This window comes from Prionailurus bengalensis, chromosome C1 (assembly GCF_016509475.1).
Source record: "Prionailurus bengalensis isolate Pbe53 chromosome C1, Fcat_Pben_1.1_paternal_pri, whole genome shotgun sequence".
Lineage (NCBI taxonomy): Eukaryota > Metazoa > Chordata > Mammalia > Carnivora > Felidae > Prionailurus > Prionailurus bengalensis.
This window is the reverse complement of record NC_057345.1, coordinates 28,996,114-29,021,857: the sequence shown is the minus strand read 5'-3', so window position 1 is coordinate 29,021,857 and position 25,744 is coordinate 28,996,114. Positions and strand designations below refer to the sequence as shown.

The window sequence follows — 25,744 nt, the reverse complement described above, 5'->3', positions numbered from 1 at the left end:
GTCGTGCCGGGAAAGCGAAGGGCGCGAGCGGAAGTGACGTCGCCCGTGCCCACGTGGTCCAGCGTGGTTCCCGCGGGTCGTTTCGGCCGGACCTGGAAAGTTACGAGCTCGTTTACCCGACAGAGGCCGGACCTAGCGCTCCGGTGCCCGTCCCGTCGGCAAGATGGTGAAGCCCAAGTACAAAGGACGGAGCACCATCAACCCCTCCAAGGCCAGCACAAACCCTGGTACGGGCGGCGGGGCTCGCGGAGGGTGGAGCTTGGAGGAAGCTTGGTAGGGAGGGCTCCGAGGGGATCGAGGGGGAGGAGGGATACCCGGGTGGCAAATAACTTGGAGTGGCCTCGAGCCGAGTGGCTATTGGGGACGAGAAGGCAGAAGGTGGTTTTTTCATTCGCAGGCACTGAGGAGGGCTGACATCTTGCACGCCTCTCAGGGCCAGGTGCCACGCACCAGTTCTAAAGTCGGGGAAAGTGAACCCTTGGGCCTGACAGCCATGGGGCATCTCCAGTTGTGAAATGCAGAGACTGGGAAGCTCTGAGTTGGAAAGGGCAGTTATCTCGACCTCCTCTTGTGTTCCTAGGTGGATCAGCCTCTCTCCCAATATATATGTTTCAGACTTGTATGATTAGGAGTTAATTGGATAGTCAGATTAAAAGTGGTGTAGGCCGACCCAGCTGGCATTTTACACTTGACCACACTTGCCTGCCACTCTAGCTTTGACCATTTAAATGAGAAAGGGATTGTACATTTGGCTGTTGGAGTCATCCTGCCTGGTAAAGCGCACGGAAACACTGCAGGTGGACGGATAATGATCATTTCAATAAAGATGTTTTTGGAGATGTTTGTGCGCTTTGCTGAGCTTCCACTTGCGGGATGAACAAGATAATCTTTGGGGGAGTCTCTTCCATTGGAGAGAGACAGAGCATGAGCAGAGGAGGGGTAGAGAGAGAGAGGGAGACACAGAATCCAAGGCAGGCTCCAGGCTCCGAGCTGTCAACACAGAGCCAGAGACGGGGCTCGAACTCACCAGCTGTGAGATCATGACCTGAGCCGAAGTCGGACACCCAACCGACTGAGCCACCCAGGTGCCCGTAATAATCCTTTTTTGAAAATGTGGCCTAAAGTTTTTGATGACTTCAGTTGATGTTGAATGCTTTCCCTGGATTGCTGATAAATTATGCAATTTCTGTACCCTGGGATCTCAGAATGTCAGACCCAAAAAGGCCCTTAGGGGTTACAATGTTGTAGGTGAGGAGCCAGGGCCAAAATTGGGGAAGTGGCTCATCACGGTTGGCAGAGTTGGTGAGTAGAGCCGTCAGCACTGGGATTTCAGCCTGTTTTCTACTGCATCGCTTCAGGAGTAGGCAGGTGACTTGAAGACATCCCCAACGGGAAGAGCTAGGCCAGTATTAACATGCTTATTTGTCCTTCTCTCTCTCAGATGTAAGGCAAGATTTGCTACCTATGTTGCTGTTGATGAAACTAAACTCAAACATTAGGAAATTAAGAAACTGGTACATAAGGAATACTTAGGTATCAAAATATGTAGTCTCCGTGGTGCCTTGCATACAGCAGGCACTCCGTATTGGTTCCACAGAGGTAGAGAGCACAGACAGTGGTCGAATGCTTTTGTTTAAATTCTGGCTCTGCCGTTTAGTAGCTGTGTGATCTTCGGCAAGGCGTCTGGCCACCTGTGCCTCAGTTTCTCAGCTTGCAGAATGAGGATAACGTGTCTCTCCTGATAGGGTTATTGCATGGATTACATGAGATGATGCCTGTACTGTGGATCACACAGTGCCACGATTAATGCTCACAATTATTAACGCTTATCAAACGCAGTCATATTGAGGGTCAGAGGTTAGGTCACCTTTGTCATACCATGTAGCTTCCGGTGATCATAATTTTGGGGAGAGTAGATATTTTGCAGTGAGGCAGGGCAGCAGCTTGCCTACTTTGAGCTAGTTGGTATGTTTGAGGCAATGAGCATATTGAAACTTGGTTATCAAATAGCTTGCGGTCGACTTCTGTCTTTCCTAGATCGAGTACAGGGAGCAGGAGGCCAGAACATGAGGGACCGGGCCACAATCCGGCGCCTGAATATGTACAGGCAGAAGGAACGCAGGTGAGCATTGCACACTGCCATGCCCCCTTTCCCTTCGTGCCCCGGACTTGTAGCTGAGACCTCATAACCTATGACCTTCCCACACCCGCTTTCCCCAAATACCAGTAGTGTATTTTCAGATGTCATCTTATATGGGTGTTGTTATGATAAACTGTAAGGTTCCGGTTAAAGGCGTGGGTAGTGGGTGGTGAAACAGTGATTGTGTCACAAGACTGTAGGACAAATCGAGGTTTTATTCCTCACAGCCTCGCCCTCCACGAATGGCACATGAAATCTCAAGTTACATATCCCTCAGCTAGAAATCTGGTTTTCTTTCACAAAGCATATAGGACTGTAGTTATGAAAGCAGCCAGAAAACTTGTTTTTTAATGCGAAACTTTAGATCACAACATTGTGGCACTTGGAAACTCATCACAACTGGGAGTTCTGCTGAGGCAGCCTCTACCACAGGGACTTGCTGACCATGGCATTTTGCTAGCTGGTCTTAATTTGTTTGGTAATTAGATTCTTCATCCATTCTGAAAGATGTGTTTAAAGCACAAATGTCAATGAACTTAATCTTCCTTAGTCACCTACTCTGCTGTTTGTTTTAAAATTTTGAGTTCCAGCATAAATCACCCTCTACTTAAAACTCGTTTAAACCGGCCTTCAAATAATTACCGCAGAAACTCAAGTATGTGGCGGTTTTTTTTTTTTCCTTTTTAAAAAAAACCAAACAAACAGTAAACAGATTTTCAGACATCAGCGTTATTTGTTATTCATCCAGCAGAAATCATTACGTGCTCTGTTGCAAGAGGTTTAAATGGCTTTTGGACAATCTGTTTCAAATGTAGAAGTACTTTTTGTTTACTGAAATCTGCATTTCATGATCATTTAAAACGAGAAAAAGAAAAAAAGGTCCTTTTGATGGAAAGGGTATTCTGTAAACCAAGCTTTTCTGTTGCCTTTCTTCTGTCATCAACCAAAATCTGTTATTTCCTCCATTTAGGAACAGTCGTGGTAAAGTGATTAAGCCTCTGCAATATCAGTCAACCGTGGCTTCTGGCACGGTGGCAAGAGTGGAGCCAAATATTAAATGGTTTGGTGAGTACTGTCACTGTCCCCTGTCACTTTGTTCTACCGAATGTGCGCTGTATGGAAAAAGGTAGGCCTAAAAGGGGTCTAAAAGGCAGAAGCTTTTGGGCGAGTAGTACTGTCGGGGGTTATAGGAGAAAGGGATGGGAAGTACCCGTAGTGGGAAAAGTGCTAAGAAAAGTAGTTGGATTCCAGAAACAAGTTCTTCTTTTTTTTCCTTTTTTTTTGAGAGAGAGAAAGCTGCAGTGGGGGAGGGCCAGAGAGAGAGAGAGGGAGAGAGAATCCCAAGCAGGCTCCGCCCTGCTAGCACAGAGCCCGCTGTGGGGCTTGAACCCACGAACCACGAGATCATGACCTGAGCTGAAGTCAGACGCTTCACCGGCCTAGCCACCCAGGCGGCCCCTCAACAAGTTCTTTGTGTAAAGAGCTCATTGTTCATTGTAAGTGAACCCTCTTAAACAGATAAGTCCGTCCTTGGTGACCTGCTTTCACAGAACCTGAGAGCTGTCATCTCGTCCTTTCCGGTGGCCTGGAGGGTGCCTTGCAGGTAACGCCTGTGCCTTTAACTCGAAGCACAAGTGCATTGGCTGGAAGCTCCTTTGAAACAGTTCTTCATGGGCACCTACACTGGCCGTGAAAGGGTCTCTTGTTGGCCTTTTCCCAGGAGCGAAGAGAGCGGAGTCAGGGCTTCTTGCTTTGGAAAGTCGGCCTCCAGTTGAGGCCGGGCTTTCTCTCAGTCCCTGCTAGGTGCGTGGGCACGTCAGGTCACACCCCATGGTTTGCTTGGTGTTTGACCTCTGTGCGTGGAGGCAGGTGACAACTACCTTTGAGTGTCTCTCACATCTTTTGAGGGGATACCCTCTAGGAAGCGGCAACACGGGAAGGTGTCCGAGAAAACGTTTTAGAGAGGTGTTTTAGCCTCTCTGGAGACTGTGACTCTAGGTCCAGACCATCTGGGTGTGAATCCTAATTCTGCCATTTCTGTGACCGTGGGCAAGTTATTAGGCTTCTCTGTTGGTTGACTTCCTTGTCTCTAAAATGGGGATAAAAATAGTCCCTATTTTCCTAGGGCTGTGGTGGGGATTAGGTGGGGGAAGACGTGGGCAGTGTAGCAGCCAGCGGCCCCTTGGCCCTCACCATCTTGAGTTCTGTATTTGTGCTGCCCATGCTGTTTTGTTGAATATGTGTTTCAGGCTCCCTCACTTACAAGGAGTTCCCCAGCTAGTGTTATGTAGCTTTATTTTGTTCCCTTGCATGGATTTATTGGTGAACTCAATAGTCCCTTCAAACCCTCATAACCCTAAAGGCAGTAATTGTGACTCAGGTTCTGTGCTTCAAGATTCCCTTTGTATATGAGTACTTCAGCTGTGATTGGCTCCAGATTTCTTTGCCAGATCTCGCAGGAAGTATAGGATAGTTGTCAAATCTCAGTTCCATTCAGTGATGTTGATTTTTCAGTTTCATCCAGTCAGGAAACTGGGCTTGGAAAACTCTTGAAACCCTTTGTGTGTGTGGTTGGTGGATTAGTTCATAGTGTATGAGTGCAGGAGAGGCAGTTTTTTTGTTTTATTCCCCCCCCCCCCCCTTTAAATTTCAAAATGGCTACATGGGACAGATGTATTGGATGTTTGGGCAAGCCAGGGTAACAGAGTCTTTCTTGCCTTTCCCTGTGTCTTTGGGAAGAAGGATGCAGAATCAAAAAGGAGTTGTTTATAAATGACAACATTCTTCCATAAAACAGGAAACACACGTGTGATTAAACAGTCGTCGTTACAAAAATTTCAAGAGGAAATGGGCACAGTTATGAAGGATCCATACAAAGTTGTCATGAAGCAAAGCAAGCTACCCATGTCTCTTCTCCACGATCGGATCCAGCCTCACGTAAGTTGGAGGATATCCCTGGCAATGGAATTTCGTGGGCACACTCCACACCGATCCAGCTCTAACATGTTTGTCTTTTGTGTTTTTCCATAGGGAAGAGTGGCTTTAATGCAGTACTGATGAACTTTCTGAGACTTCTCCTTTCATCTGTGTTAGGGCCTTACCCTAGTATGAATTGCGTTGTGTCAGGAGGGCGCATTACCTAGTGGATCAGAGCGCAGGCTTGGGAGTCAGGTCCCACTTAGCCTTTGCTCTCCCCCTTCCTAGAGCCTTAGGTATCTCCATGGGCTTTCACTTCCCGGCCATAAAGTCAAGAAAACCGACTTCCTTGGGTGACCAGATGAAGCATTTGGCATACAGTGAGGTCATAGCCCACTGCCGTTAATTAGAGCTGACTAGATCATGGCTATTACTAATACTAGTTGTATTTTGGGTTTTTTGGGGTAGGCAAACTGGTTTAAGTGGTAACTCCTTCAGACTTCGGGGAAATGTAGAGTTAGGACTGGGTTGGTAGGAGGGAGGCCTTTGGTGCTATGTACTTTGGGCTTCTGTGAGACCCTTGGAATTCTTTCTAGTGAAGGAAAGGGTGCTGGGCAGATTGGTTCTTAACCACTGTGGTTGAAGGACAGTGAGGACTGAATCCTGCTTGAGTGGAACGAGTTTCACACAGAACCAAAGAAATGGCCTCATGTTTGCTCGCTTTTACTTGCATCGAATATTAATTCTCAGAAATGTAGCCAGTACGTAAGCCTCAGTTCAAATGTAAGGAGGGGAAGGAAACATTGACATGCATGCATGGATTAAACAGTTCAAAGCAAATTGTTTACTCGCAGAACAAAATAAAAACCAAGGCCTGGTTATTGCCTCAGGTTTTGTCAATTATGCTTTGTTTTATGACGGACTAGAAGAATGGCACCTATTAGTGGAATGACTGTTTTCTTTCAGGGAAACACATGAGTGTAATTCACGAACCACAGACAAGTTGCTCATTTCCCTTGTTCTCTTGGTCTGTTCTCCCTAAAGCCATCTTTTCACAAACTATTGAATCTTGTTTACGAGGAGAACAGAGAGGGCTTATTATGGATTTATTGCTTTGTTGCTCATTCTAGTTGTTCAGTGCTTCTAAAACTCAGTGCCAAGTATCTGATCTATAGAGTGAAGGATGGACAGCTGCACCAGTCAGCTGGTATTTTGATGCAGATAATACTCAAGAGTACGGGATGCCTTTACTGCTTTGGCCTTGAAAAACCTTCCCTGTTTTATTTTAGTGTGGTATCTACTGCTCCTTATAAAGTTTAATCCTAGATCCCTGCACAGGGGAGTCCAATCAGATATGCTTTAACTTTTACACTGTCGTCAGCTACATGTGCGTTATAATTACTATAATTCTGTAGCAGTCCAGCAAAAATACTGTCACTTATTTGTGTGCTTTGTTAAATACTGCTATAGCTGCGTGATGCTCGTTAACGTATGGACTCACACACACACACATCTGTGTGTGTACTGTACTTGATAGGTTATTTATGAGCTTTCCGAGAATAACTTTGGTCACAGTTTTCCCGCTGACATCAGTACCTGGTTCCCCTGTAAAACCGAACTAAGAGAGGGGTTAGAGAATCTAAAAAAAATGACAACAGCTTAAGGATCTTTAGGAATTGGAGGAGGCGATCAAGGTCAGAAGCCATAGGGGCCGGTCCATCATCCGTGTTTAGTGGCTGGTGCTCACAGAGGAGCTTTGTACTGAGGGGCAGAGGGTGATTTTTTTTTTGAGGCTATACTCTGCCGTCTGTTAACGTTCTGTTACGTGTTAGATCCTAACTCAGACTTCGACTTTTATCCTGCTTCAAAAATTCCTATGCCCGTAACTCCTTTACAGGCACATCAAGTTCTAGTTAGTATCAGGTTCCTTTTATCACATCTAAACTATTACTTTGGACTTCTGCTAGATGTTTTTCATCTGAAGGCTTTCCATGTGCATTTAATAAAAACGTTACCTAAATTAGGAAAAATGTTATCTGAAACTAAAATGCATCTTACAAAACAAGCAATTCCTTTTGGCCATGAAAGAAGTGAACTTCCAAGAAAAAGTTGGCATTTACAGTTGGTTTAAAAAAGAACACAAATTTGAGTATAATTGTCCTTGACAAAATCTGTGAATTTGGCGAATTTTATGCACTTGTTTGAAAACTCAAAAAAGAAAAGAAAAGATAAGTTAATTTTTATCATTGTGGCCGTAATTACATATGACTAAAGTTTATGATAAATGAAATAAAGCAGAGTTTTTGGCAAGTCTTACACAACTATTCATATTTGCTTTGACTCTTTGTATTACTTTTGTATTTCTCCAAGGAGGCTTATAGAACTTTAGGATTGGGGAACAAGTGCTTTTGCTATTTAAGCATTTCAAATTTGAAACCAGGCTGCATCCCTGTTGTAGTTTTTGGTATGGGTTGAGCTTTGAAAAAACAAAAGCGGGAAGCCTTTCCTGGGTAGGTTTTAAACTGTCTGTTTTTGCTCAGTGCTTTCCTTAGCTTTACGTGAAACTCTGTTTTCTCTTTAGAACTCCAAGGTGCACATTCTTGACACCGAAAGCTTTGAAACTACATTCGGCCCTAAGTCACAGAGGAAGCGACCAAACTTACTTGCGAGTGATATGCAGTCTCTTCTAGAAAATGCAGAAATGTCCAGCGAGAGCTACGACCAGGGCAAGGATCGTGACCTGGTCACCGAAGACCCTGGGGTGAGGTACGGTTTGGGTGTCATCTGCTCTCATCATTTGCTCTTGTGCAACAAAACTTTTTTTTGACTTTATTTGGAGACAGAAGATGCGCCAGGGGAGGGGCAGAGAGAGGGAGGGAGGGAGAGAATCCCTAGCAGGCTCCGCGTTGTCAGCGCAGAGGCGGACTAGGGCTCCAACTCACAAACTGAGATATGGCCTGAGCCAAAATCAAGAGTTGGACCCTCAACAGACCACCCAGGTGCCCTGCAACAAAATATTTTTGTACCTTTATTTTACCAATATGAAGCTTGGTGCTTACCTCCTAGATAGTGATCTTCTTCCCTTACGCTAGAAAAATTTGTGACGTTGGGGCCAGATGGAAAATAATTTCTGAGGTGGCTTGTTTTCTCTGGGTCTCTTTTTTTCATGATTGTTTTTTTCTTCATAATAATAGCAGTAGATTCTGTCGTAGACAATTTAGAATATATAGTTAAATTAGAAATGCAACAAAAACTAAGAACTCCTAGTCCCACCGACCATGTTATTAAATTGTTAAAATCATCAATGTCAGGGCTTCCTTAATCAGAGACTCTGGACCACCGGGGGTTCATGGATGGTCTTTGAATTTCCTGTGACCTTCTGAAGATAATGTGGGAAATGTATGTACATGTGTAGAGGTGGCAGTGTTTTGTCATTTTTATGTTTGCTGCGGAGGGGGAGGAGAAGGATTGATACCTTTTGTCATATCATATTCTCATAGAGTTCATGCCCAAAAAGTATCAAGAATTAGTCACTGTTAGATGTATTATTCTGGATCTTTTTTACACTCAGTTTTCATTTATAATACCTTAAGAGTGTTGTTGTTTTTTTTAATTTTTAATGTTTATTTTTGCGGGGGGAGACAGAGTGTGAGCGGGGGAGGGGCAGAGAGAGAGAGGAAGACACAGATCTGAAGCGGGCTCCAGGCTCAGAGCCGTCGACACAGAGCCCAACTTGGGGCTCGAACGCATGGACCGTGAGATCATGACCTGAGCCGACGTTGGGCACTTAACTGACTGAGCCACCCAGGCACCCCCTTAAGAGTGTATTTTAACTTGCCCCCCCCCTTTTTTTCCTTAATGTTTAAATGTTTTTTTACTTCTGAGAGAGAGACGGAGTGCAAGCAGGGGAGGGGCAGAGAGAGAGGGAGACACAGAATCTGAAGCAGGCTCCAGGCTTTGAGCTGTCAGCACAGAGCCCGACACGAGGCTCGAACTCACGAACGGTGGGATCATGATCCGAGCCAAAGTCAGACCCTCAACTGACTGAGCCACCCAGGTGCCCTGAACTTACTTTTTATTTTAATATATTTTTCTAAATTATTAAGAATAAATTTCCATTAAAAAAATAGATTTCCATGGTAGTACTCATCGACAGTCCCGCTGTGGGACATTTATGCCGTTTGTAGTTTTGCCCTGTGGTAAATAAGGCTAGGGTAAAGTATCTGTGTGACTAAATCTTTCTCCTTAATTATTCCCCTAAGATACATTCTTATGGGGGAAATGGCTGTGTCAGAGAGCATGCGTGTTTGTTTTTTTTTAATTTTTTTTTAACGTTTATTTATTTTTGAGACAGAGAGAGACAGAGCATGAACAGGGGAGGGGCAGAGAGAGAGGGAGACACGGAATCTGAAACAGGCTCCAGGCTCTGAGCGGTCAGCACAGAGCCCGACACGGGGCTCGAACTCCCGGACCGTGAGATCATGACCTGAGCCGAAGTCGGACGCTTAACCGACCAAGCCACCCAGGCGCCCCAGCATGCGTGTTTTTGACAGGCAGCTGCCCGGTGCCCTCCAGAAAGCGTTGCCGTGTCCCCTCTTCACCGCTCGTGAGTGTCCCAGATGCCTCAGCAAAGAGGTGCTGTTGCCCACCTGCACTAGGGCTGCCCCAGTGCTGTCGGCGGCCTGTTTTCTAACTGTGCGTCTCCTGGAGAGTAAGTCAGGCCATCTGAGGCCAAGCAAAAGCGGTAGCAAGTTCATTTCTTCTTAGACGTATTTGGAGGGCGCCTAGGTGGCTCCTTAGGTTAAGCATCCAACTTCGGCTCAGGTCGTGATCTCCCGGTTCGTGAGTTCGAGCTCCACGTCGGGCTCTGTGCTGACAGCTCAGCGCCTGGAGCCTGCTTCGGATTCTGTGTCTCCCCCCTCCCCCTGCCCTCCCCCACTGGTGCTGTCTCTCTCTCAAAAATAAACAAACATTAAATTAAAAATAAGTATTTGGACTTTGTGTGCCTCTGCTGATGTGAATTTTTCCCCCTCCCAAAGGTGCAGTATATAATGGGGGGGGGGGGGGGAGAAGAAAACTGGTTTTGTTTCCAAGACACTGGGTAAATATCTGTGAGGCTAGTGGATAAACAGATTCTCAGCCTTATCAGAAAAATTTCACTTCATATGGGAGTGTAGATTATGGTTCAGGTCTTGCCAAATCCTTTTCATAATCTTCTATGACATGTTGCCTAATTACAGTTGCTTTTTAAAATATTTGTTTTAATTTTTCCATATTTTTTATGTATGATGTATGGTTTAAAATTTTTTAATTGATATACCATTCTCTTTAAAAAAATTTTTTTAATGTTTATTTTTGAGAGAGCATGAGAGGGAGAGGGGCAGAGAGAGAGGGAGACATAAAATCTGAAGCAGGCTCCAGGCTCGGAGCTGTCAGCACAGAGAGCCTGATGCGGGGCTCGAACTCATGAGTGGTGAGATCATGACCTGAGCTGAAATCAAATGCTCAACTGACTGAGCCACCCAGGCGCCCCATAAATTTTTAAATGTTTTAAATTTATTTATCATGGTAAGTGTACTCTTTAATCCCCTTCACCTATTTTTCCCATCCCCCGCCCCCCCACCTCCCCTTTGGGTAACATCGGTTCTCTTTAGTTAAAAGTCTGTTTGTTGGTTTGTTTCTCTCTCTCTTTTTTTTTTTTTTTTTGCTAGTTTGTTTTGTTTCTTAAATTCCACATATGAGTGAGATCACATGGTATTTGTCTTTCTCTGACCGACTCATTTCACTTAGCATTACACTCTCTAGCTCCATTTTTAATTTTTTGAGGAAACTCCATACTGTTTTTTTCGGTTTTACGTTTATTTTGAGAGCAAAGAGAGCGCAGTTATGGGAGGGCAGAGAGAGCGGGAAAGCGAGAGAATCCCAAGCAGACTCTGCATTGTTGGTACGGAGACCGACCAGGGCTCAGACTCACGAACCATGAGAACGTGACCTGAGCTGAAATCAGTCAGATGCTTAACCGACTGAGCCACCCGGGCGCCCCCTCCATAGTGTTTTCCAAGTGGCTGCACCAGTTTGCATTCCCTCCAGCAGTACGTGAAGGTTCCTTTTTATCCGCATCCCTGCCAACACCCGTTATTTCTTGAGTCACTTTATTTTAAATTTTACATTTTTTACTGTGGTAAACTGGACATACAATTTTATCTTTTCAGGCATCTTTAAGCCTGCAAGTCAGTGGCATTAAGTACGTTCATGTGGTTATGCAGCCGTCCCTGCTCCGGGTCTACTGCCAGAATCCTTTACATTATCCCAAACTGAAAGTCTTTCCCCATTAAACAGTAACGTCCCCTCCCCTGCTCTCCCCAGTGCTTGGTGGCCACCATTCTACCTCTGTCTCTTAGGAGTCTGACTACCCTTGTGAGAGGTACTTGATAGTAAGTGCAGTCCTACAGTGTGTGTCCTTTCGTGTCTGGCTTGTTTCATTACCAGAATGTCTCCAGGGTCATTCATGTTGTAGCCTGTGTTCGTACTTTATTCTTTTTCGTTCCTGAATAATACTCCATTATGTTTGCAACACATTTTTAAGTCCATTCATCCATCGATGGACGTTTGGATTGGATATAGTCACTTTTTAAATTAAATTTGCTCTTGGTCCGTCTCCAAGTAGTTTTAGTGCCCTTTTCCCGTGGCACATGGCCGGCTCTTCCCTAAACATCCTCTTCCCCTTTGTAGGGCTTCACTTGCTCACTTTGAGTGTTTTCTTACTTAGAAACGAAGCCCAAGAAGAGATCTATAAAAAGGGACAGTCCAAGAGAATATGGGGTGAGCTCTATAAGGTAAGACTTGCAGTTCTTTCTCGTTGAGCGTTCCCCTTGGCTTTCGTGATTTTCTATGAGAGAAGTAATCTTGACGTATCGAAGATCTGTCAAATAAAGCCCAAACTCCGCTGCCCATTCTGTCCTCATTCCCTCACAAAAACGGGATAGGTGTGCCCACGTATGTACTGCCATTGTTCTCGATAACTGCATTCGATTTCTTTTTATTGCTCACGTAATAGTAACAGCTGCCATACACAGACCTTACATTTATCGTATGTGGTGGAGCCGTGTGGGGATTTTTAAGTTTCGTAGTCCAGCCGTCTCGTTTACAGGCGAGAACACAGGTCTAGAAAGATTGAATTCCTCACCCAGCTCACTCAGCTGGTTAGTGGGAGATTCTGTGTCCTGAGTCCTGGTCCAGCACTCTTCAGCTGGCTGAGTTTTATGTCCACATGCTAGAGATCAACCTTGGTGACAGAGGCTTTCAAGCACAGTCCCATAATCCAACAGTAACATAACCGGAAAGCAGCACCCTGAAGGCAAACTAAATTTTTTAGGTTTTTGTACAATACACAAAAGCTGTGGCAGCAGAAACTTTTAGAAATCTAAGAAGTGAATGGTTCCATTCAATAATCGATAGTAGTCACGAAGTAAGGTGGGTTTCACCTAAGTCAGTTTTCCTGTTTGAAATTCAACAAGTTTCTGACACTCACAGGATGGAGAAAGTTTTGAATTCTGATCACTGGGCATCAGGATTGGCTACTCCTGTTTTGAAGTCCTCACTATTGCTTTCTTTTCCCTGGGTTCCCTTAGATGTCATCCCTCTCCCATTTCTCATTTCACTAAAGCAAATCACTTTTGCCTCTTTGAATTGCAGGTGATAGATTCCTCAGATGTTGTAGTTCAAGTTCTTGATGCCAGAGATCCGATGGGTACCCGTTCCCCTCACATTGAGACTTACTTGAAGAAGGAAAAACCCTGGAAGCACCTTATTTTTGTTCTTAACAAATGTGACCTTGTTCCAACCTGGGCAACAGTAAGTACGGCTGCTTATCCACTGCCAGACTGCCAGGCCACTCAGCTCCTCGTAGGCTGAGTTCTCTGTAAATGAGTCAGTTTCACGGTTTTTAGGATTTGAGACAGTGAAGTATCACACTTCTCACATAGTAGCCACGGAAGTGTTTTCACTGAAAACAGAAGCAAAATGTGCTTCACTGACAGGGGGCAGAGTTATCTCTTATCCCCTGATGGTTGGTGAAGGCACAGTTGCCAGTATCCCCTGGACGGATCATGAGGCCCCTTTGCGTGGAGACAGCTGCCACAGCCACTGGCCTGTCCCATATTATGTCACATCAATTGCATTTAGTCACAACGAAGGCATTTTTGTAATTGTTCTGTCCGTGTTCGTAGACAAAAGACAAAGTGTTAACTTTCATTTAAAAAAAAAAAAAACCAAAAACCATTTGAGGCACCTGGGTGGCTCTGTCGGTTAAGCCTTCGATTTCGGCTCAGGTCATGATCTGGTGTTCGTGAGTTCCAGCCCCACATCGGGCTCTGTGCTGACAGCTCAGAGCCTGGAACCTGCTTCTGATTCCATGTCTCCCTCTCTCGCTCAGCCCCTCCTTTGCTCACACTCTGTCTCTAATATAAACACTAAAAAAAATACACACACACATTTTAAAGAATTACAGCTACCATTTCCTAGGATAGCTGTGTATTTGAAATGCAGTCTGTTACTCCAGCTCCGACTCTTCCTGTATTGTGAATAAACAGGTTACAACTCACCAGCATCTTCTCTCCCCACTTTAGAAACGTTGGGTTGCTGTCCTCTCCCAGGATTATCCGACACTTGCCTTCCATGCAAGTCTTACCAACCCCTTCGGCAAAGGAGCATTCATTCAGCTTCTGCGGCAGTTTGGAAAGGTACTGGGACCTGACCCATCTCCGGGAACATGCAGCTGCGGGGCTGTTAAAGCATTGGTCTTGCCAGCATGTGGCAGAGGGGTACCCACCTCACCTCCCCCATCATGCCCATGAGAAGTGTGTGTTCCTAGACGTATGTGTTCCTAATATGTGTGTTCCAACGTAAAAATTCCTAGAACCTCGGGGTTATAAGGGATTTTGGAAAATGTTTTCTGGCTCAACCATCGCCCCTATCTTTGACTGGCATTGCCTCCCTTTCTGCCGTGTCCCTGGCACCTGACGGTCCGTCTTCTGCTTGAGAACAGACCCCCTCCCCATGCTGTGTTCCCCATCCTGGGTTTGTGAGCCTACCATGCCACCTCTGCCCTCAGGCCTGTGCAGTTTCTGTCCCCTCTGCCTGCGGGGCATCCTGCCCGTCCCTGCTCCCGTGTCGTTCTCTGGGAAGCCCCGCAGCCAGGTCGCCCTAGTAGGTATTCTCAAAGCTTCACGTTCTGTACCTTCAATTTGGTGTTTGTGTGTTTAGTTCATTCTGTCTTGGCTTCTGACAAAGTACATGTGTCCTTTGTCCCACCCTTCCCTGCTTCCCAGGAGTGAACATGTCCGGCCCGTGACTGTTAGTTACCTTTAGTATTTTCCTCCATATTTTTTATACATGCTTATTGTGATTCTATTTCTCATCTCCTCCTGCCCTTCCACCTGCCGTTTTAGATATTTATATGTTAAGTCTCTGCTGTGGAAAATGAGGACTCAGTTTCTTATGGCTGTTCTGTCCCCACACGTACTCCCCTCTCTCCATTCTCCCTGCATCGCTCTACATCATCTGGCCAGATTGTTCTTTCCTTCAGCGTTTACGTGGTCATGACTGTACGATATCAGTTGCCACTGATCCACACAGCACTCTGAATGTAATTCCTCTCTGATGCAACCTTCTGTTTTCTCTGGCGTTAATTAGCTCTGTGTCATTTGTCACTAATGTGTCACCAGATCCTCTGCTAGAGTGGGAACTTGGAGAGTGTTCGGCCCCTCCCTTCCCATCGGGACCGGCTACGGAACCTTCTTCCTGGAGTTCCCTTTCACTGCCACCCTGAGCATTTCGTTGGGATCAAGGGATCCCACACAGGATCTTTTTTCTTGGTTTTTCGTCTTTCCTGGTTTACTCTTTCTTTCCTTTAAATAGAACATATTTTCCAAAAGCTTCCGGAGAAGGAGTGCTTAAGAAGGAACATTTTTTGAGACCTTGCATTTCAGAAATACCTTTATTCTGTCCTCACACTGTTTCTCCTCAGAATGCCGAGGGCACCAGCGCATCGTCTTCTGGTGGCTTCTGTTGTGCTGTTTCTGTTGTGCTGTTGAGTAATGGGACCATTCCAACTCTTGGTCCTTTGTGGCTGGGAGCTCTTAAAAAAGAAACTCCTGTTTTAAAATTGCACATTGATGTGTTTTAAGGTGGGTCTTTTACTGTTCAGTGAGTTAGGCATTGGATGGGACTTTGCCTGATGTTGTCCGGTATTATTTCTTGGAAATTCTCCCGCCCTCTACCCCATCAGCTCTTCTCTGGTTCAGGAATTGGGTGTGCTCTCTTGGTTTAATTCTTGAATCTTCTTTTCTTTATTTCAGTGCCTTTGTGATGTTTTGCTCTATTTTATGGGAAGTTTCTCTGACTTGATTATCTAGCTGTTCTATCGCAAAATTTATTTTGCCTGTCACTTTTAAGAATTGCCCTGCCCCATTTTTGTTTCACAGATGAACTGTTTTCTGTTTCTGAGAATGGTAACGATGGTGGTATTTTGAAATTTTCCTCTCTCCCTATATTAACTCTGTTTCCTGCCAGTTTGTGTTTTTCTGTCTGTAGTCACACTTCAAATGTCTAGTTATTTTCGCCTGTTTTCATATCTAAGGGTGAACCACTGAAAAAAAGTCTCGTAGGGGTTCCTGGATGGTTCAGTTAGTTAGTATCTGACTCTTGATCTCGGCTCAAGTCATGATCTCACGGTTCATGCAGTCTAGCCCTGTGTCGGACTCTGTGCTGACAGCGCAGAGCCTGCTTGGGATTCTCTTCCTTTCCATCTGCCCCTCCCCTGCTTGCTCGCCTGCTCTCTCTCGCTCTCAGAAAAAAAAAAAAAAAAAAAAAAAAAAAACAACCAATAGAAGTTTTATGCGGGGGGTAGACTATTGAATACTGGACTTCCCTGTCAGGTGACTAGGTTAAAAGCCAATATTTTGTCGGAGGGCACTCTAGATGTCAGTGTAAGTTTCCCCGTAAAGGAATCTTCCAGTCTCCAGCTCGGGGATGTATATAATCCCTTGGCTGCAGGGTTCGGGAGCTCAGTGGGAGTAGGGACCTGGGGGTCTTGTCAATATTTAGACTTTCATGGGGTGCCTTGGTGACTCAGTCAGTTGAGTGTCAACTTCAGCTCAATTTGTGATCTCTCAGTTTGTGGGTTTGAGCCCCAAGCTTGTGCTGTCAGCACAGAGCCCGCTTCAGAGTCTCTGTTCCCCCCTCTCTCTGTGCCCCTCCCTCGCTCGTGTTGTCTCTCCCAAAAATAAATATTAAAAACATATATTTATTTATTTAGACTTTCATTTAATCACATTGGGATCACTTGCCTTCAGCTACTGTTATCCACAAGTCCAGGTTCCCTTTTAGGTCTAAGAATGCAATGTTTTCAGAGATGTAGGATTTCCAAAAAATCAGTATCTGGTAAGGTTCTGGGGCAGAGAACCTAGGTGCCCCTGGTGGGGGAGGCCGGGGTGGGGTGGTGTCACTGCTCTGCAGACTTCTCACTAGTCTTGATTTCAGACCCCCTCAGTGGTAGCTGTCCTGCCCATTCCCCATTTTGTGATTCTTTGGCAATATTTTTGCTGGGTTGTAAATTTTCCTAACTTTGTCACTTAGCTTTCATCTTTGTAGTGAGCCAGGTTGGGTACTACTTAGCTGGTAGGGATTTATTAACATTGTAGGTTTTTATTTATTTACTTATTTATTTTTTTATTTTTTTTTTAATGTTTATTCATTTTTGAGAGATAGAGACAGAACGTGAGTGGGGAAGGGGCAGAGAGAGGGAGACAGAATCTGAAGCAGGCTCCAGGCTCTGAGCAGTCAGCACAGAGCCTGATGCGGGGCTTGAACTCACGAACTGCGAGATCACGACCTGAGCCGAAGTCGGACGCTCAACTGACTGAGCCACCCGGGTGCCCCTGTAGGTTTGTTTTTATTGTCTCATCTCCAGCTCATTCTTTTGTTTTATATGCCTGGTTCTGTAAGTTCCTGTATGTGCTCATTCCCACTGCTGTCATCCTAGTGGAGGTTGTGGCAGGAGCGAGGCCAGTGTGGACGTTGGGTCCGCCATCTTGAATTAGAAGTCCTCAACTAGCCTTAGGCAGTTGTTGAGTTCTGTCTCCTTGAGACTTTCACCCAGTGGTCTAACTTCTGAGGTTGGTTTTTTGTTTTGTTTTTTTTTTAACTTCTGTCATTTATCTTTGGCAATGCAGATGCAAAATGTGCAGAGCAAAGGAGGGGTGGGTCATGGGATTGCCAGTTGGTGCCATCTGCCGAGGTTCTCTTCCCTTAAGATATTTTATCCATGGATGATGTTCTAAATTGATGACTAACAAGTTCTTTCTTCCTTTGCTTCTCGACCTACATACTTTTAACCTTAAAACATTCAAGAACAATTGCACATGGACAACTTGAGGAAATGAGTCATGTCTGATTTATTAATAAGTGTATGTGTGCAGCCCACTCAGGCAATGTAGGTGGCATGTGTCTAGGTTTTAGATCAAGTTCTAGTAACCCTTCTGCCTTATTTTCTTTGTATTAGCCAAGTAACACAACCTGTTTTTCACAAGGGATGTTCATGACCGTGTGTGTGTGTGTGTGTGTGTGTGGTGTGTATTCTCTTTTTGAACAGTTGCACACTGACAAGAAGCAGATCAGTGTTGGGTTCATTGGCTACCCAAATGTTGGCAAGAGCTCCGTGATAAACACATTGCGCTCCAAGAAAGTCTGCAGTGTGGCCCCCATTGCAGGCGAAACAAAGGTACGTCCGGCTTTAAGTGCCTTATTTACTTCTCCGTATTGTATTTCCCTAGAGGGTGATTGTTTAGAGCATGGAGATTTCTACCTACTTCTCTTGAGTGAAGGCTACCAATGGGAGTTTGGTCTCCATATAATAGTTTGGAGTGTTACCAGAGTTGTCTCTGCCCGTTTTGGTAAGACTGAGAGTAGTTTCTGGTTCGTATGGCACTGTGTGCCTTTGGCACAATGTGGGAAGTGCCGTTCACATTTAAGTCTCTTTTAAATGGTCACTCCAGGCTTTTTCTTTGATAAACAAAACTAACCCAAGAATATTTGGTGCAAGCGTTATGAAAGAAAACTCAGGTGTTATGGTAGATTCTGGCAGTTGGGGGGACATACCCTGAGATACAGAGTGAGGGTCAACGTGGTTCTCCCGGAAGGAGGAGGGGCCAGACAGTATTAGACTCCCAAGAGTACCTTGAAAAACCAGAGAAGGTTTACTGGATTATTACCACGCGATACCACACGGAGCTCCCGCTTCTGCCTTCATTTTAGACTCTTGGCTGGTGGAAGCTGTAGTCTGTACTTAGAGGAAGCACCTTGTGCGTGGCCCAAGTAGAGGAGACGCTTTATTGCTTCATCACTCAGCAGGTTGCTTCTCTTTGAGCCCTGACCCCACCCCTTTCTAGCTTGGTGAGCATCAGAGATTTGTGAAATCGGGCTCTTAAGTTTTGACCCAGGGAAGTCTCTGGCTTTTTACTGACTTCAGGTCTGGCAGTATATCACCTTGATGCGTCGGATATTCCTTATCGACTGTCCGGGTGTGGTTTATCCCTCCGAAGACTCAGAGACAGACATTGTGCTAAAAGGAGTGGTGAGTATTTTGGTCCTGACGGGCTCTTTGTTTGCCTTTTGGGGGAAGCATTCTGTGGGGAACACTGGATACCTTCGCGTTTCACTCATTTGGAAGGCGGTTTGGGGTCAGCCTGTCTGACCAAACTTGAGGAACGTGATGCTCTGCAGGGCAGCCTCTCCATTCCGCTAAAGCCTGTTTGAGGAGTCAGTGGAGCCACGGGCATATCTGGTCAATGTCATCCCACAAAAGAGTTTGTAGTTTACACACAGGATCCAAAGGGAAGCAGGGCCTGTTTATGTTTAGTGATAATTCATCTTCGAGGGTTTATGGGTTGAGTCATTTTGGAACTCAGGCAGGCATTTCCTCACTTGTTTCTGAATATGACCAAAAACTTTAAATGGTTCCACTTGACCTTAACCAGTGCTGCTGGCTATACGTCCTGCGCGCATTCCTCCCCTCTTTGCTTAAACTATCGAATTCTCTTTGTGTCCTGGGATTGGCAGGCTTTTAACCATTTCTGTACGCGACTGGCATGAAACAGTCCAACTTTGAACTGCTTGCGGAAGGAACCACACAGTTAGTTTGTGGTGAGCTGGGATTACAGCTGAGTGCCGGGCTCCCTGGCTGGACGCTGTGTGGTGGTGTTCCTTTCCCCTGACCACGTCTGGCCACCTCGGAGACCGGCCCCTGCCAGGCTCCCCTTGCATCGTGGTGTTGAAATCTATTTTCAGATACTGTTACAGATGTGAACTTCACTGCTTCCATATAAAGCTCGTAAGCCAGAAATTTCCTCTGAACATCTAGGTTCAAGTTGAAAAAATTAAGACTCCCGAAGACCACATTGGTGCTGTACTTGAACGGGCAAAGCCAGAATATATCAGCAAGACATACAAGATTGATTCTTGGGAGAATGCTGAGGACTTTCTTGAGAAGCTAGCTTTCCGGACTGGGAAGTTACTGAAGGTGAGCGAGGGTTTGTGAGACTTGAGACCAGGGCAGGTCACACGGCAGACGTGTGTATGTGGCGAGGACCTTTTTTGTGGGTATGTGTGGTGGGAGCGGTCCAAAACTTGGCAGGCCGGTGGTGACGAGCACCTGGGGTGGCTGACGTGCCCCCATACTAGCAGGTGCTTTGGCCTGTGAATTTAATGGGGAGTCTTTCTGTGGCATTTCAGGGTGGAGAGCCAGACTTACAGACTGTGGGTAAGATGGTTCTCAATGACTGGCAGAGGGGCCGGATTCCTTTCTTTGTCAAGCCGCCCAACGCAGAGCCCCCTGAAGCCTCCCAGGTAAGAACGGGGCAGACCTGCCTTTTGGAGAGCACGCTTCCTGCCCTAGGCGTGGTGCCTTGATTGCCTCCCTTTGTGGAGTGCCTTTTTCCTGTGTGGTCTGTCCGTGCCAGTGTCTCCCCTTCCATAGAGCCGTGGCTATGACCTTGTGGGGGGTGGCGGTGGGGGTGGGGGTGGCATTTGGAGACCAGGAAGCAGATGTGTGGTGGAGGTCCGAGGTTGAATACCAGCCTTTGGGGCCTCGAACAAAGAGGGCTGTAACTATAAGTGCTTTTCCAATACTGGGTCTGTCCTTATGCTTGAGGAACAGGAACATTTCCAAGATTGACTCAACATTTGTGAGGCCCAACAATATGCCAGGCCCAGGGAATATAGGAATAAATAACTTTTTTGTCCTCAAGAAGCTGGTAATTAGGGGGAAAAGGAGAGTGGTACAGTTTATAGTCCGGGAAAGAAGTCTTAGATTTGGGGCCTCTGGGCTGAATTGAGAAGCTTCCTTCCTGTTGGATTTCCCTCCCCCTGGCAGTGACCACCACAAGGCTCCAACCGTGGCCCTTTGCTTTTCTGTTTCTAGGCTCTTTTTCAGAGCTCTGCCGAGTCTTTTGAAGAGGGGGCTTTAAGTTTCACTTCCATGCTGATCTTTCGGGTTTGTGTAGCTTTGGTTCATTCCCTCTTACCTGAAATCCGTTCCGTGTTTCAGTTGTTAGCTAGAAACTTCCAGTTGAATACTTTCTCCAGCATTTCAGCATCACCATACCTGAAACTGGTGTTAACTTTCTTCCTCTCCCCCTAAAGCCACCAAACAGCCAAAAATACCCAGTTCCTGGTTCACTCATTGATTGGTTCATTCAGCAAAAGCGTCCTGAGGATCTCCCGTGTGCTGGGCACTCTGCTGGGCACAGGCAGTATTGCAGTGAAACTAGAGGAGTCCCTGCCTATCGCACTTCTGTGTATACAGTTGCCGGCAGAGGAGCTTGTGGTTTTTTCTGATACCAGATGCATTTCGTTTGTCCGCACCAATTCTGCAATGCTCTGACACCGCTGGGTGTCCAGTAATTCAGTTCTGGCACTATCTCTGAGAGTTAGCACAGGCCCACAGGTCTAGGGTCCGGCCCCACAGGATGGTCCACGCTTCAGAGGCCAGCTGCGGATGGGCTTCCCCAGCCACCCACACTTCTGTCCAGCCAGCTACAAATTCAGGGGTTCTCAGGTTTGGTAATGTGCTGAAACAACTCACAGAACTCAGAAAAGGGTTTGCTTACGACAGCCAGTTTATTGTAGAGGACACAGCTCAGGAACAGGCAAATGGAAGAGATGTGTAGGGCCAGGAGTGGGGTTGTGGGTGGCATGGAGTTCCTGTGGCCTTTCTGGGCATGGTGCCCTCCCAGCATATCAATCCATTCAGCCCAGAAGCTCCCCAGACCCCATCCTTCAGGGTGTTTTGTGGAGGTTCTGTTACGTAGGCCTGATTTTTTTTTTTTTTTAATGTTTTATTTTTGAGACAGAGCATGAGCAGGAGAGGGGCAGAGAGAGAGGGAGACACAGTATCCGAAGCAGGCTCCAGGCTCCGAGCTCTTGGCACAGAGCCCGATGTGGGGCTCGAACTCACAAGCTGTGAGATCGTGACCTGAGCCGAAGTCGGACGCTCAACTGACCGAACCACCCTGGCACCCCTACGTAGGCCTGATTAACTAAAGTATTGGCCATCGGTGATCAAACTCCATCTCTAGTCCTCTCATCAAGTGCTTGGTCCGTCTGGTGACCAGCCCCCATTCTGAAGCAAGGCCCCACCATGAGCATCTCATCAGATAAACTCTGGGGTGCTGGAGAGGGACTCGTTATGAATAACAAAAGACACCTTTCTGTACCCAGGAGATGCAGAGGGTTTTACAGTTCTGGTGCGAAGACCAAACATACGTTATTATGCTACAGGGACAGATAGTAAAGAGATAAATACGTTCCGTTGGGAGGTACCGTTGACTGTGACTAGGACAGGACCAGGGAAGTGGGTTTGGGAGATGGGAGAGTGTTCTTGTACGTGGGGTGGCTGGGGGTGGCCTCTGAGGAAGTGGCGTTTTGGTGGAGCCCTTAACGGTAGGAGGCAGGAGCCCTGCGGGTATCTTGAGGGGAGAGGGGTGCGGGCAGAGGCTGCCCCCCACCCGGAGCACCTGAGTGGGAGCAAGTGTGCTGCGGTCGCGGTGTGGAGAGATCGTGGGGCTGGACCCGGACCCACATGGGCGAGGGCAGGGCGACGCGGTGGGAAGCCGCTGGACGGTCGTGAGTTTGCCAGCTGCTGGACGTGAGGGAGGAAGAAGTCGGCAGGGTCTGCCGTGACCCTGTGTGCACACGGTGGGGCGATCTTGGACTCTTCGTGTCTGGTCGTTGAGTGTGTCAGATCATTAGTTCCCCCAGTGTGCGATTTTCTTCTTTTATTCTTCTTGGTAGTGGCTGACACTCCTTCAGAACGCAAACGCTATACGCTTAGCTGAGGATAAAGGTATAAAAACGTACCTGCGAATTTTGTATGCAACTTCCTGAATTTTCTGAATTCCTGACTTATTTAGCGCTTTGTGTAGCCACCCTTGCCTTCGGAAAAATCACTAAAGTTCCAGGAGTCTCCGTCGCAAGGTTAAAACAGTGCTTACAAGCACAAAGCGCCAGGATAAAGCCTGGCACGAGCTTCTCCTTCACCTTTAATTACCTCAGACAGGCATGTCCCCCGGCTCGGCCCCTCCCGGTCACACCTTTCTTCCCGGGGCCTGTCCCGGCGCCCCGAGCAGCGCTCTGCTTTCGCTCTCGGGCGGTTGTGTGCGCCCCTCTTGTGCATGCTTACCTCAGCACCCCCGTCCCTTGCCCTCCTCAGGTGGGGCGGAGGGAATCGCACACCGTGGGGAATGGCTGATAGTGTGACTGGTTAAACACCCACAGTTGGCTCTTCCTTGGGCCCTGCAGCCGAGTCCCTCTGATCCTTTAGTGCCGGCTTCTGGGCTTGACGCACCATGGCTCCCGGGAGATGAACGACACGACTCCAGTGTGAGGTTTTCAGTACTTTCCTTAGTCCCGGGGGAGGACTCCCTCGTTTGAGAGCCAGGTGTGAGGCCAGAAATGGTTGGCATTTTCTGATCCCGTCTCTCTCCCCCACCTGCACCCCGTTGTTTGGCCTCAACAGCTCCCATCCTCCTCGTCGTTGGAAGTCCCCACAGAAACAAGCCAGAAGAACCCAGAAGAGGAAATCACGGCAGCTGTAGGCGAAGCATCGGAGCCCGTCACTGAGAAGGAAAAAGAGAACAGTCCCTGTGACGCGGACTCGGAAATGCAGCAGATCCTGGCACGAGTTCGGCAGAACTTTGGCAAAATCAATGTCGTGCCTCAGTTTTCGGGGGATGACCTGGTCCCTTTGGAGATGTCGGATATTGACGAAGAGCTTGAGAGCTTTTCCGAAGGGGAGGAGGAGGCACAGGAGCTACCAGGAGACGAAGAGGAGGAGTCTTGCCCGGAGTCCCAGGAAGAACACACGGAGAATGACACCAAGGCGGTTATTAAAGCCCTGGATGAGAAGATCGCTAAATATCAGAGATTTTTAAACAAAGCCAAAGCTAAGAAGTTTTCAGCAGTCAGGTAGCAGCCTCATCTCACCAATTGCGGTTTGCTCGTTCTTTTCTCACACACTTGCCATGCGTACTGGAGCCACGGCTCTATGGGGCGTGAAAGGGAGTTATTGCCATTTTTAAAAAGTGATCTGTAGGTTTTTAAGGTGCAGCTCCATGAAGTGTGAGAAGCTTTAGTTCAGGCTTCGGCAGAGGCCCAGCGGCTTTGGGCGGGCTGGGGGTGGCAACCGTGCGCAGAAGGTGGTCCGCCAGGTGGTCACAGCCCCCTGGTGGGCACGTGATTTGGGCAGTCGAGGGGGCTGGCGGGCAGCTTTGTTACCTGGCTTTTCTGTTTCAGAATATCCAAGGGACTAAGTGAGAAGGTTTTTGCAAAATCTGAAGAGCAAGGAGCAGCTGAAGAAGTGGAAGATACAGGTAAAATAGTGCAACCACTGGCATGGGATTTGCGTCTTCAGAACTATGGGGAATCGAACTTTACTCTCTCTGTCCTCTCTCGTGCTCATCCACACAGATATTCATCGTAACTGGCACCATGTACTGTTTATGATACAGGTTGGATTATTCACTTTTTATTCTGCATGTTTCTTGGGATTAATTCAGGAAGCTTCCTGTAAGAAGAGTACTTTAGTAACCTTATAATCTAGGGGTGGGTCAGCAGATTTTCTGGGGGGAAGGAGGGTGGATCAGGTATTTATTCTTTACTCCGTTGGGACTCACAGCTTCTACATCAGGAGTGCGTTTCTTTGACATAAATGCCAATCCTGCCATGGCCCACCAGGACCCTCCTAGCCTGGCACCCTCCCGGCCTCACCCCACTTTGTTCTTTTTGTATTTTTTTTCCAGAATAGTTTTTTTTTTTTTTCAATATTTATTTATTTTTGAGAGAGACAGAGACAGAATGCAAATGAGTTAGGGGCAGAGAGAGAGAAGGAGAGATACAGAATCCAAAGCAGGCTCCAGGCTCTGAGCCGTCAGCACAGAGCCCGATGCGGGGCTCGAACTCATGGGCCGCGAGATCATGACCTGAGCCGAAGTCGGACGCTCAACTGACTGAACCACCCAGGCACCCTGTCTCACCCCGCTTTGTGCTGTGCCCACCCACGCTCCATGCACACTGGTCTTCCAGCACGTCAAGCTCATTCCCACCCTAGGATTCACAGACACATTTTGAATAGAGAATTCCTGTTTGTTTTCTTTGTGCTCATGTATTGTTTCCAGCACCTACCAAAAAGGGAAGGAAGCGGAAGGCACAGAGGGAAGAGGACCGTTCAAATAAAACTCGCAGGATGCTTACATCTAAGGAAGTACGTGGTCTTGGTCTTGGTTTTGGTCTTAAACTTCACCCAGGTCTAGAAAGTAGAGAGGAGAAATCCATTTCCTAAGAGACGATGCTCTCTAAAAGAGATGGTCTGGAGTTGAATTCTAGGAACCCCAGTCCTAAGTGACCTAGTTGAGGTTAGTTAGGATCAAGAGTTGGCTCACTGGATGAAGGTCCTTGAGTTCATGTCTTATGCTTTAGGAGTTCTCATCGCTGCCCTCAAACATGTAGACTGTCCTCTAGAAAGTCCGCTGGTTTTATGTGGCCCCTTGGTTTTCTGTGATGAGCAGAGCCGTTCAGGCCGACAGATCCCTGCCCTCTGTGAAGTTCAGTGTAGTAACTGGCTCTTCAGAGCTGGAGTGGGCCTTCTTGGGAAGGGAAGAGCTTGTTCCTGGAACTGTTTACCCTTAGACCAGAGGGCCCCTGGTCGGGAGCACAGTAGGAAAGATTCCAGCATGGATGACCTGACGACAGTCTGTAGAGCTGTCGCGGGTTGCAGTGGGAGGGCACACTTGGGTCTGGGAGGGGAGCCCTCCCTTGTGAGCGCTGCTTCCACTGGTTGGGAGAGCAGCACAGGAATGGGGCACAGAGGAACAGAGGGGCCTGTTCTGTGACTTCCGCGATTGATCGGTTTGTCTTCTTTGCCATTTTTTTTTTTTTCTTACAGCGGAGGCGAGCAGCGAGGCAGCAGCAATCCAGGAAAGTTGGCGTCCGCTACTATGAAACACACAACGTGAAAAACAGGAACAGGAACAAAAAGAAGACCAATGACTCAGAGGGACAGAAACACAGACACAAAAAATTCAAACATAAGCAGTAACATTTTAAAAGTTTATTAAATTATACAGAAATAGGCAA

At 46.9% G+C, this 25,744-nt stretch overlaps 1 protein-coding gene across 1 annotated transcript; it reads left to right on the top strand.

Annotated features, from left to right (window-relative positions):
* On the top strand, positions 1-25,744 carry GNL2 (G protein nucleolar 2). The gene is made up of 16 exons (XM_043574522.1): positions 1-227; positions 2,038-2,122; positions 3,111-3,205; positions 4,938-5,077; positions 7,638-7,822; positions 11,826-11,892; positions 12,752-12,910; positions 13,684-13,797; positions 17,709-17,837; positions 18,585-18,689; positions 19,476-19,634; positions 19,847-19,960; positions 23,130-23,578; positions 23,906-23,982; positions 24,787-24,872; positions 25,554-25,744. Exons 1-16 carry the CDS (start codon positions 164-166, stop codon positions 25,704-25,706), a joined length of 2,181 nt encoding a protein of 726 aa, XP_043430457.1. The 5' UTR covers positions 1-163; the 3' UTR covers positions 25,707-25,744.

What these genes read in the sequence shown, in the direction of transcription:
- GNL2 (XM_043574522.1), top strand. Translation starts at nt 164, where the DNA reads ATGGTGAAGCCCAAGTACAAAGGACGGAGCACCATCAACCCCTCCAAG. An exon ending in ACGATCGGATCCAGCCTCAC is followed by an intron (nt 5,078 to 7,637) that starts GTAAGTTGGAGG and finishes TTTTCTCTTTAG; the next exon opens with AACTCCAAGGTGCACATTCT. An exon ending in AAGAAGTTTTCAGCAGTCAG is followed by an intron (nt 23,579 to 23,905) that starts GTAGCAGCCTCA and finishes TTTCTGTTTCAG; the next exon opens with AATATCCAAGGGACTAAGTG.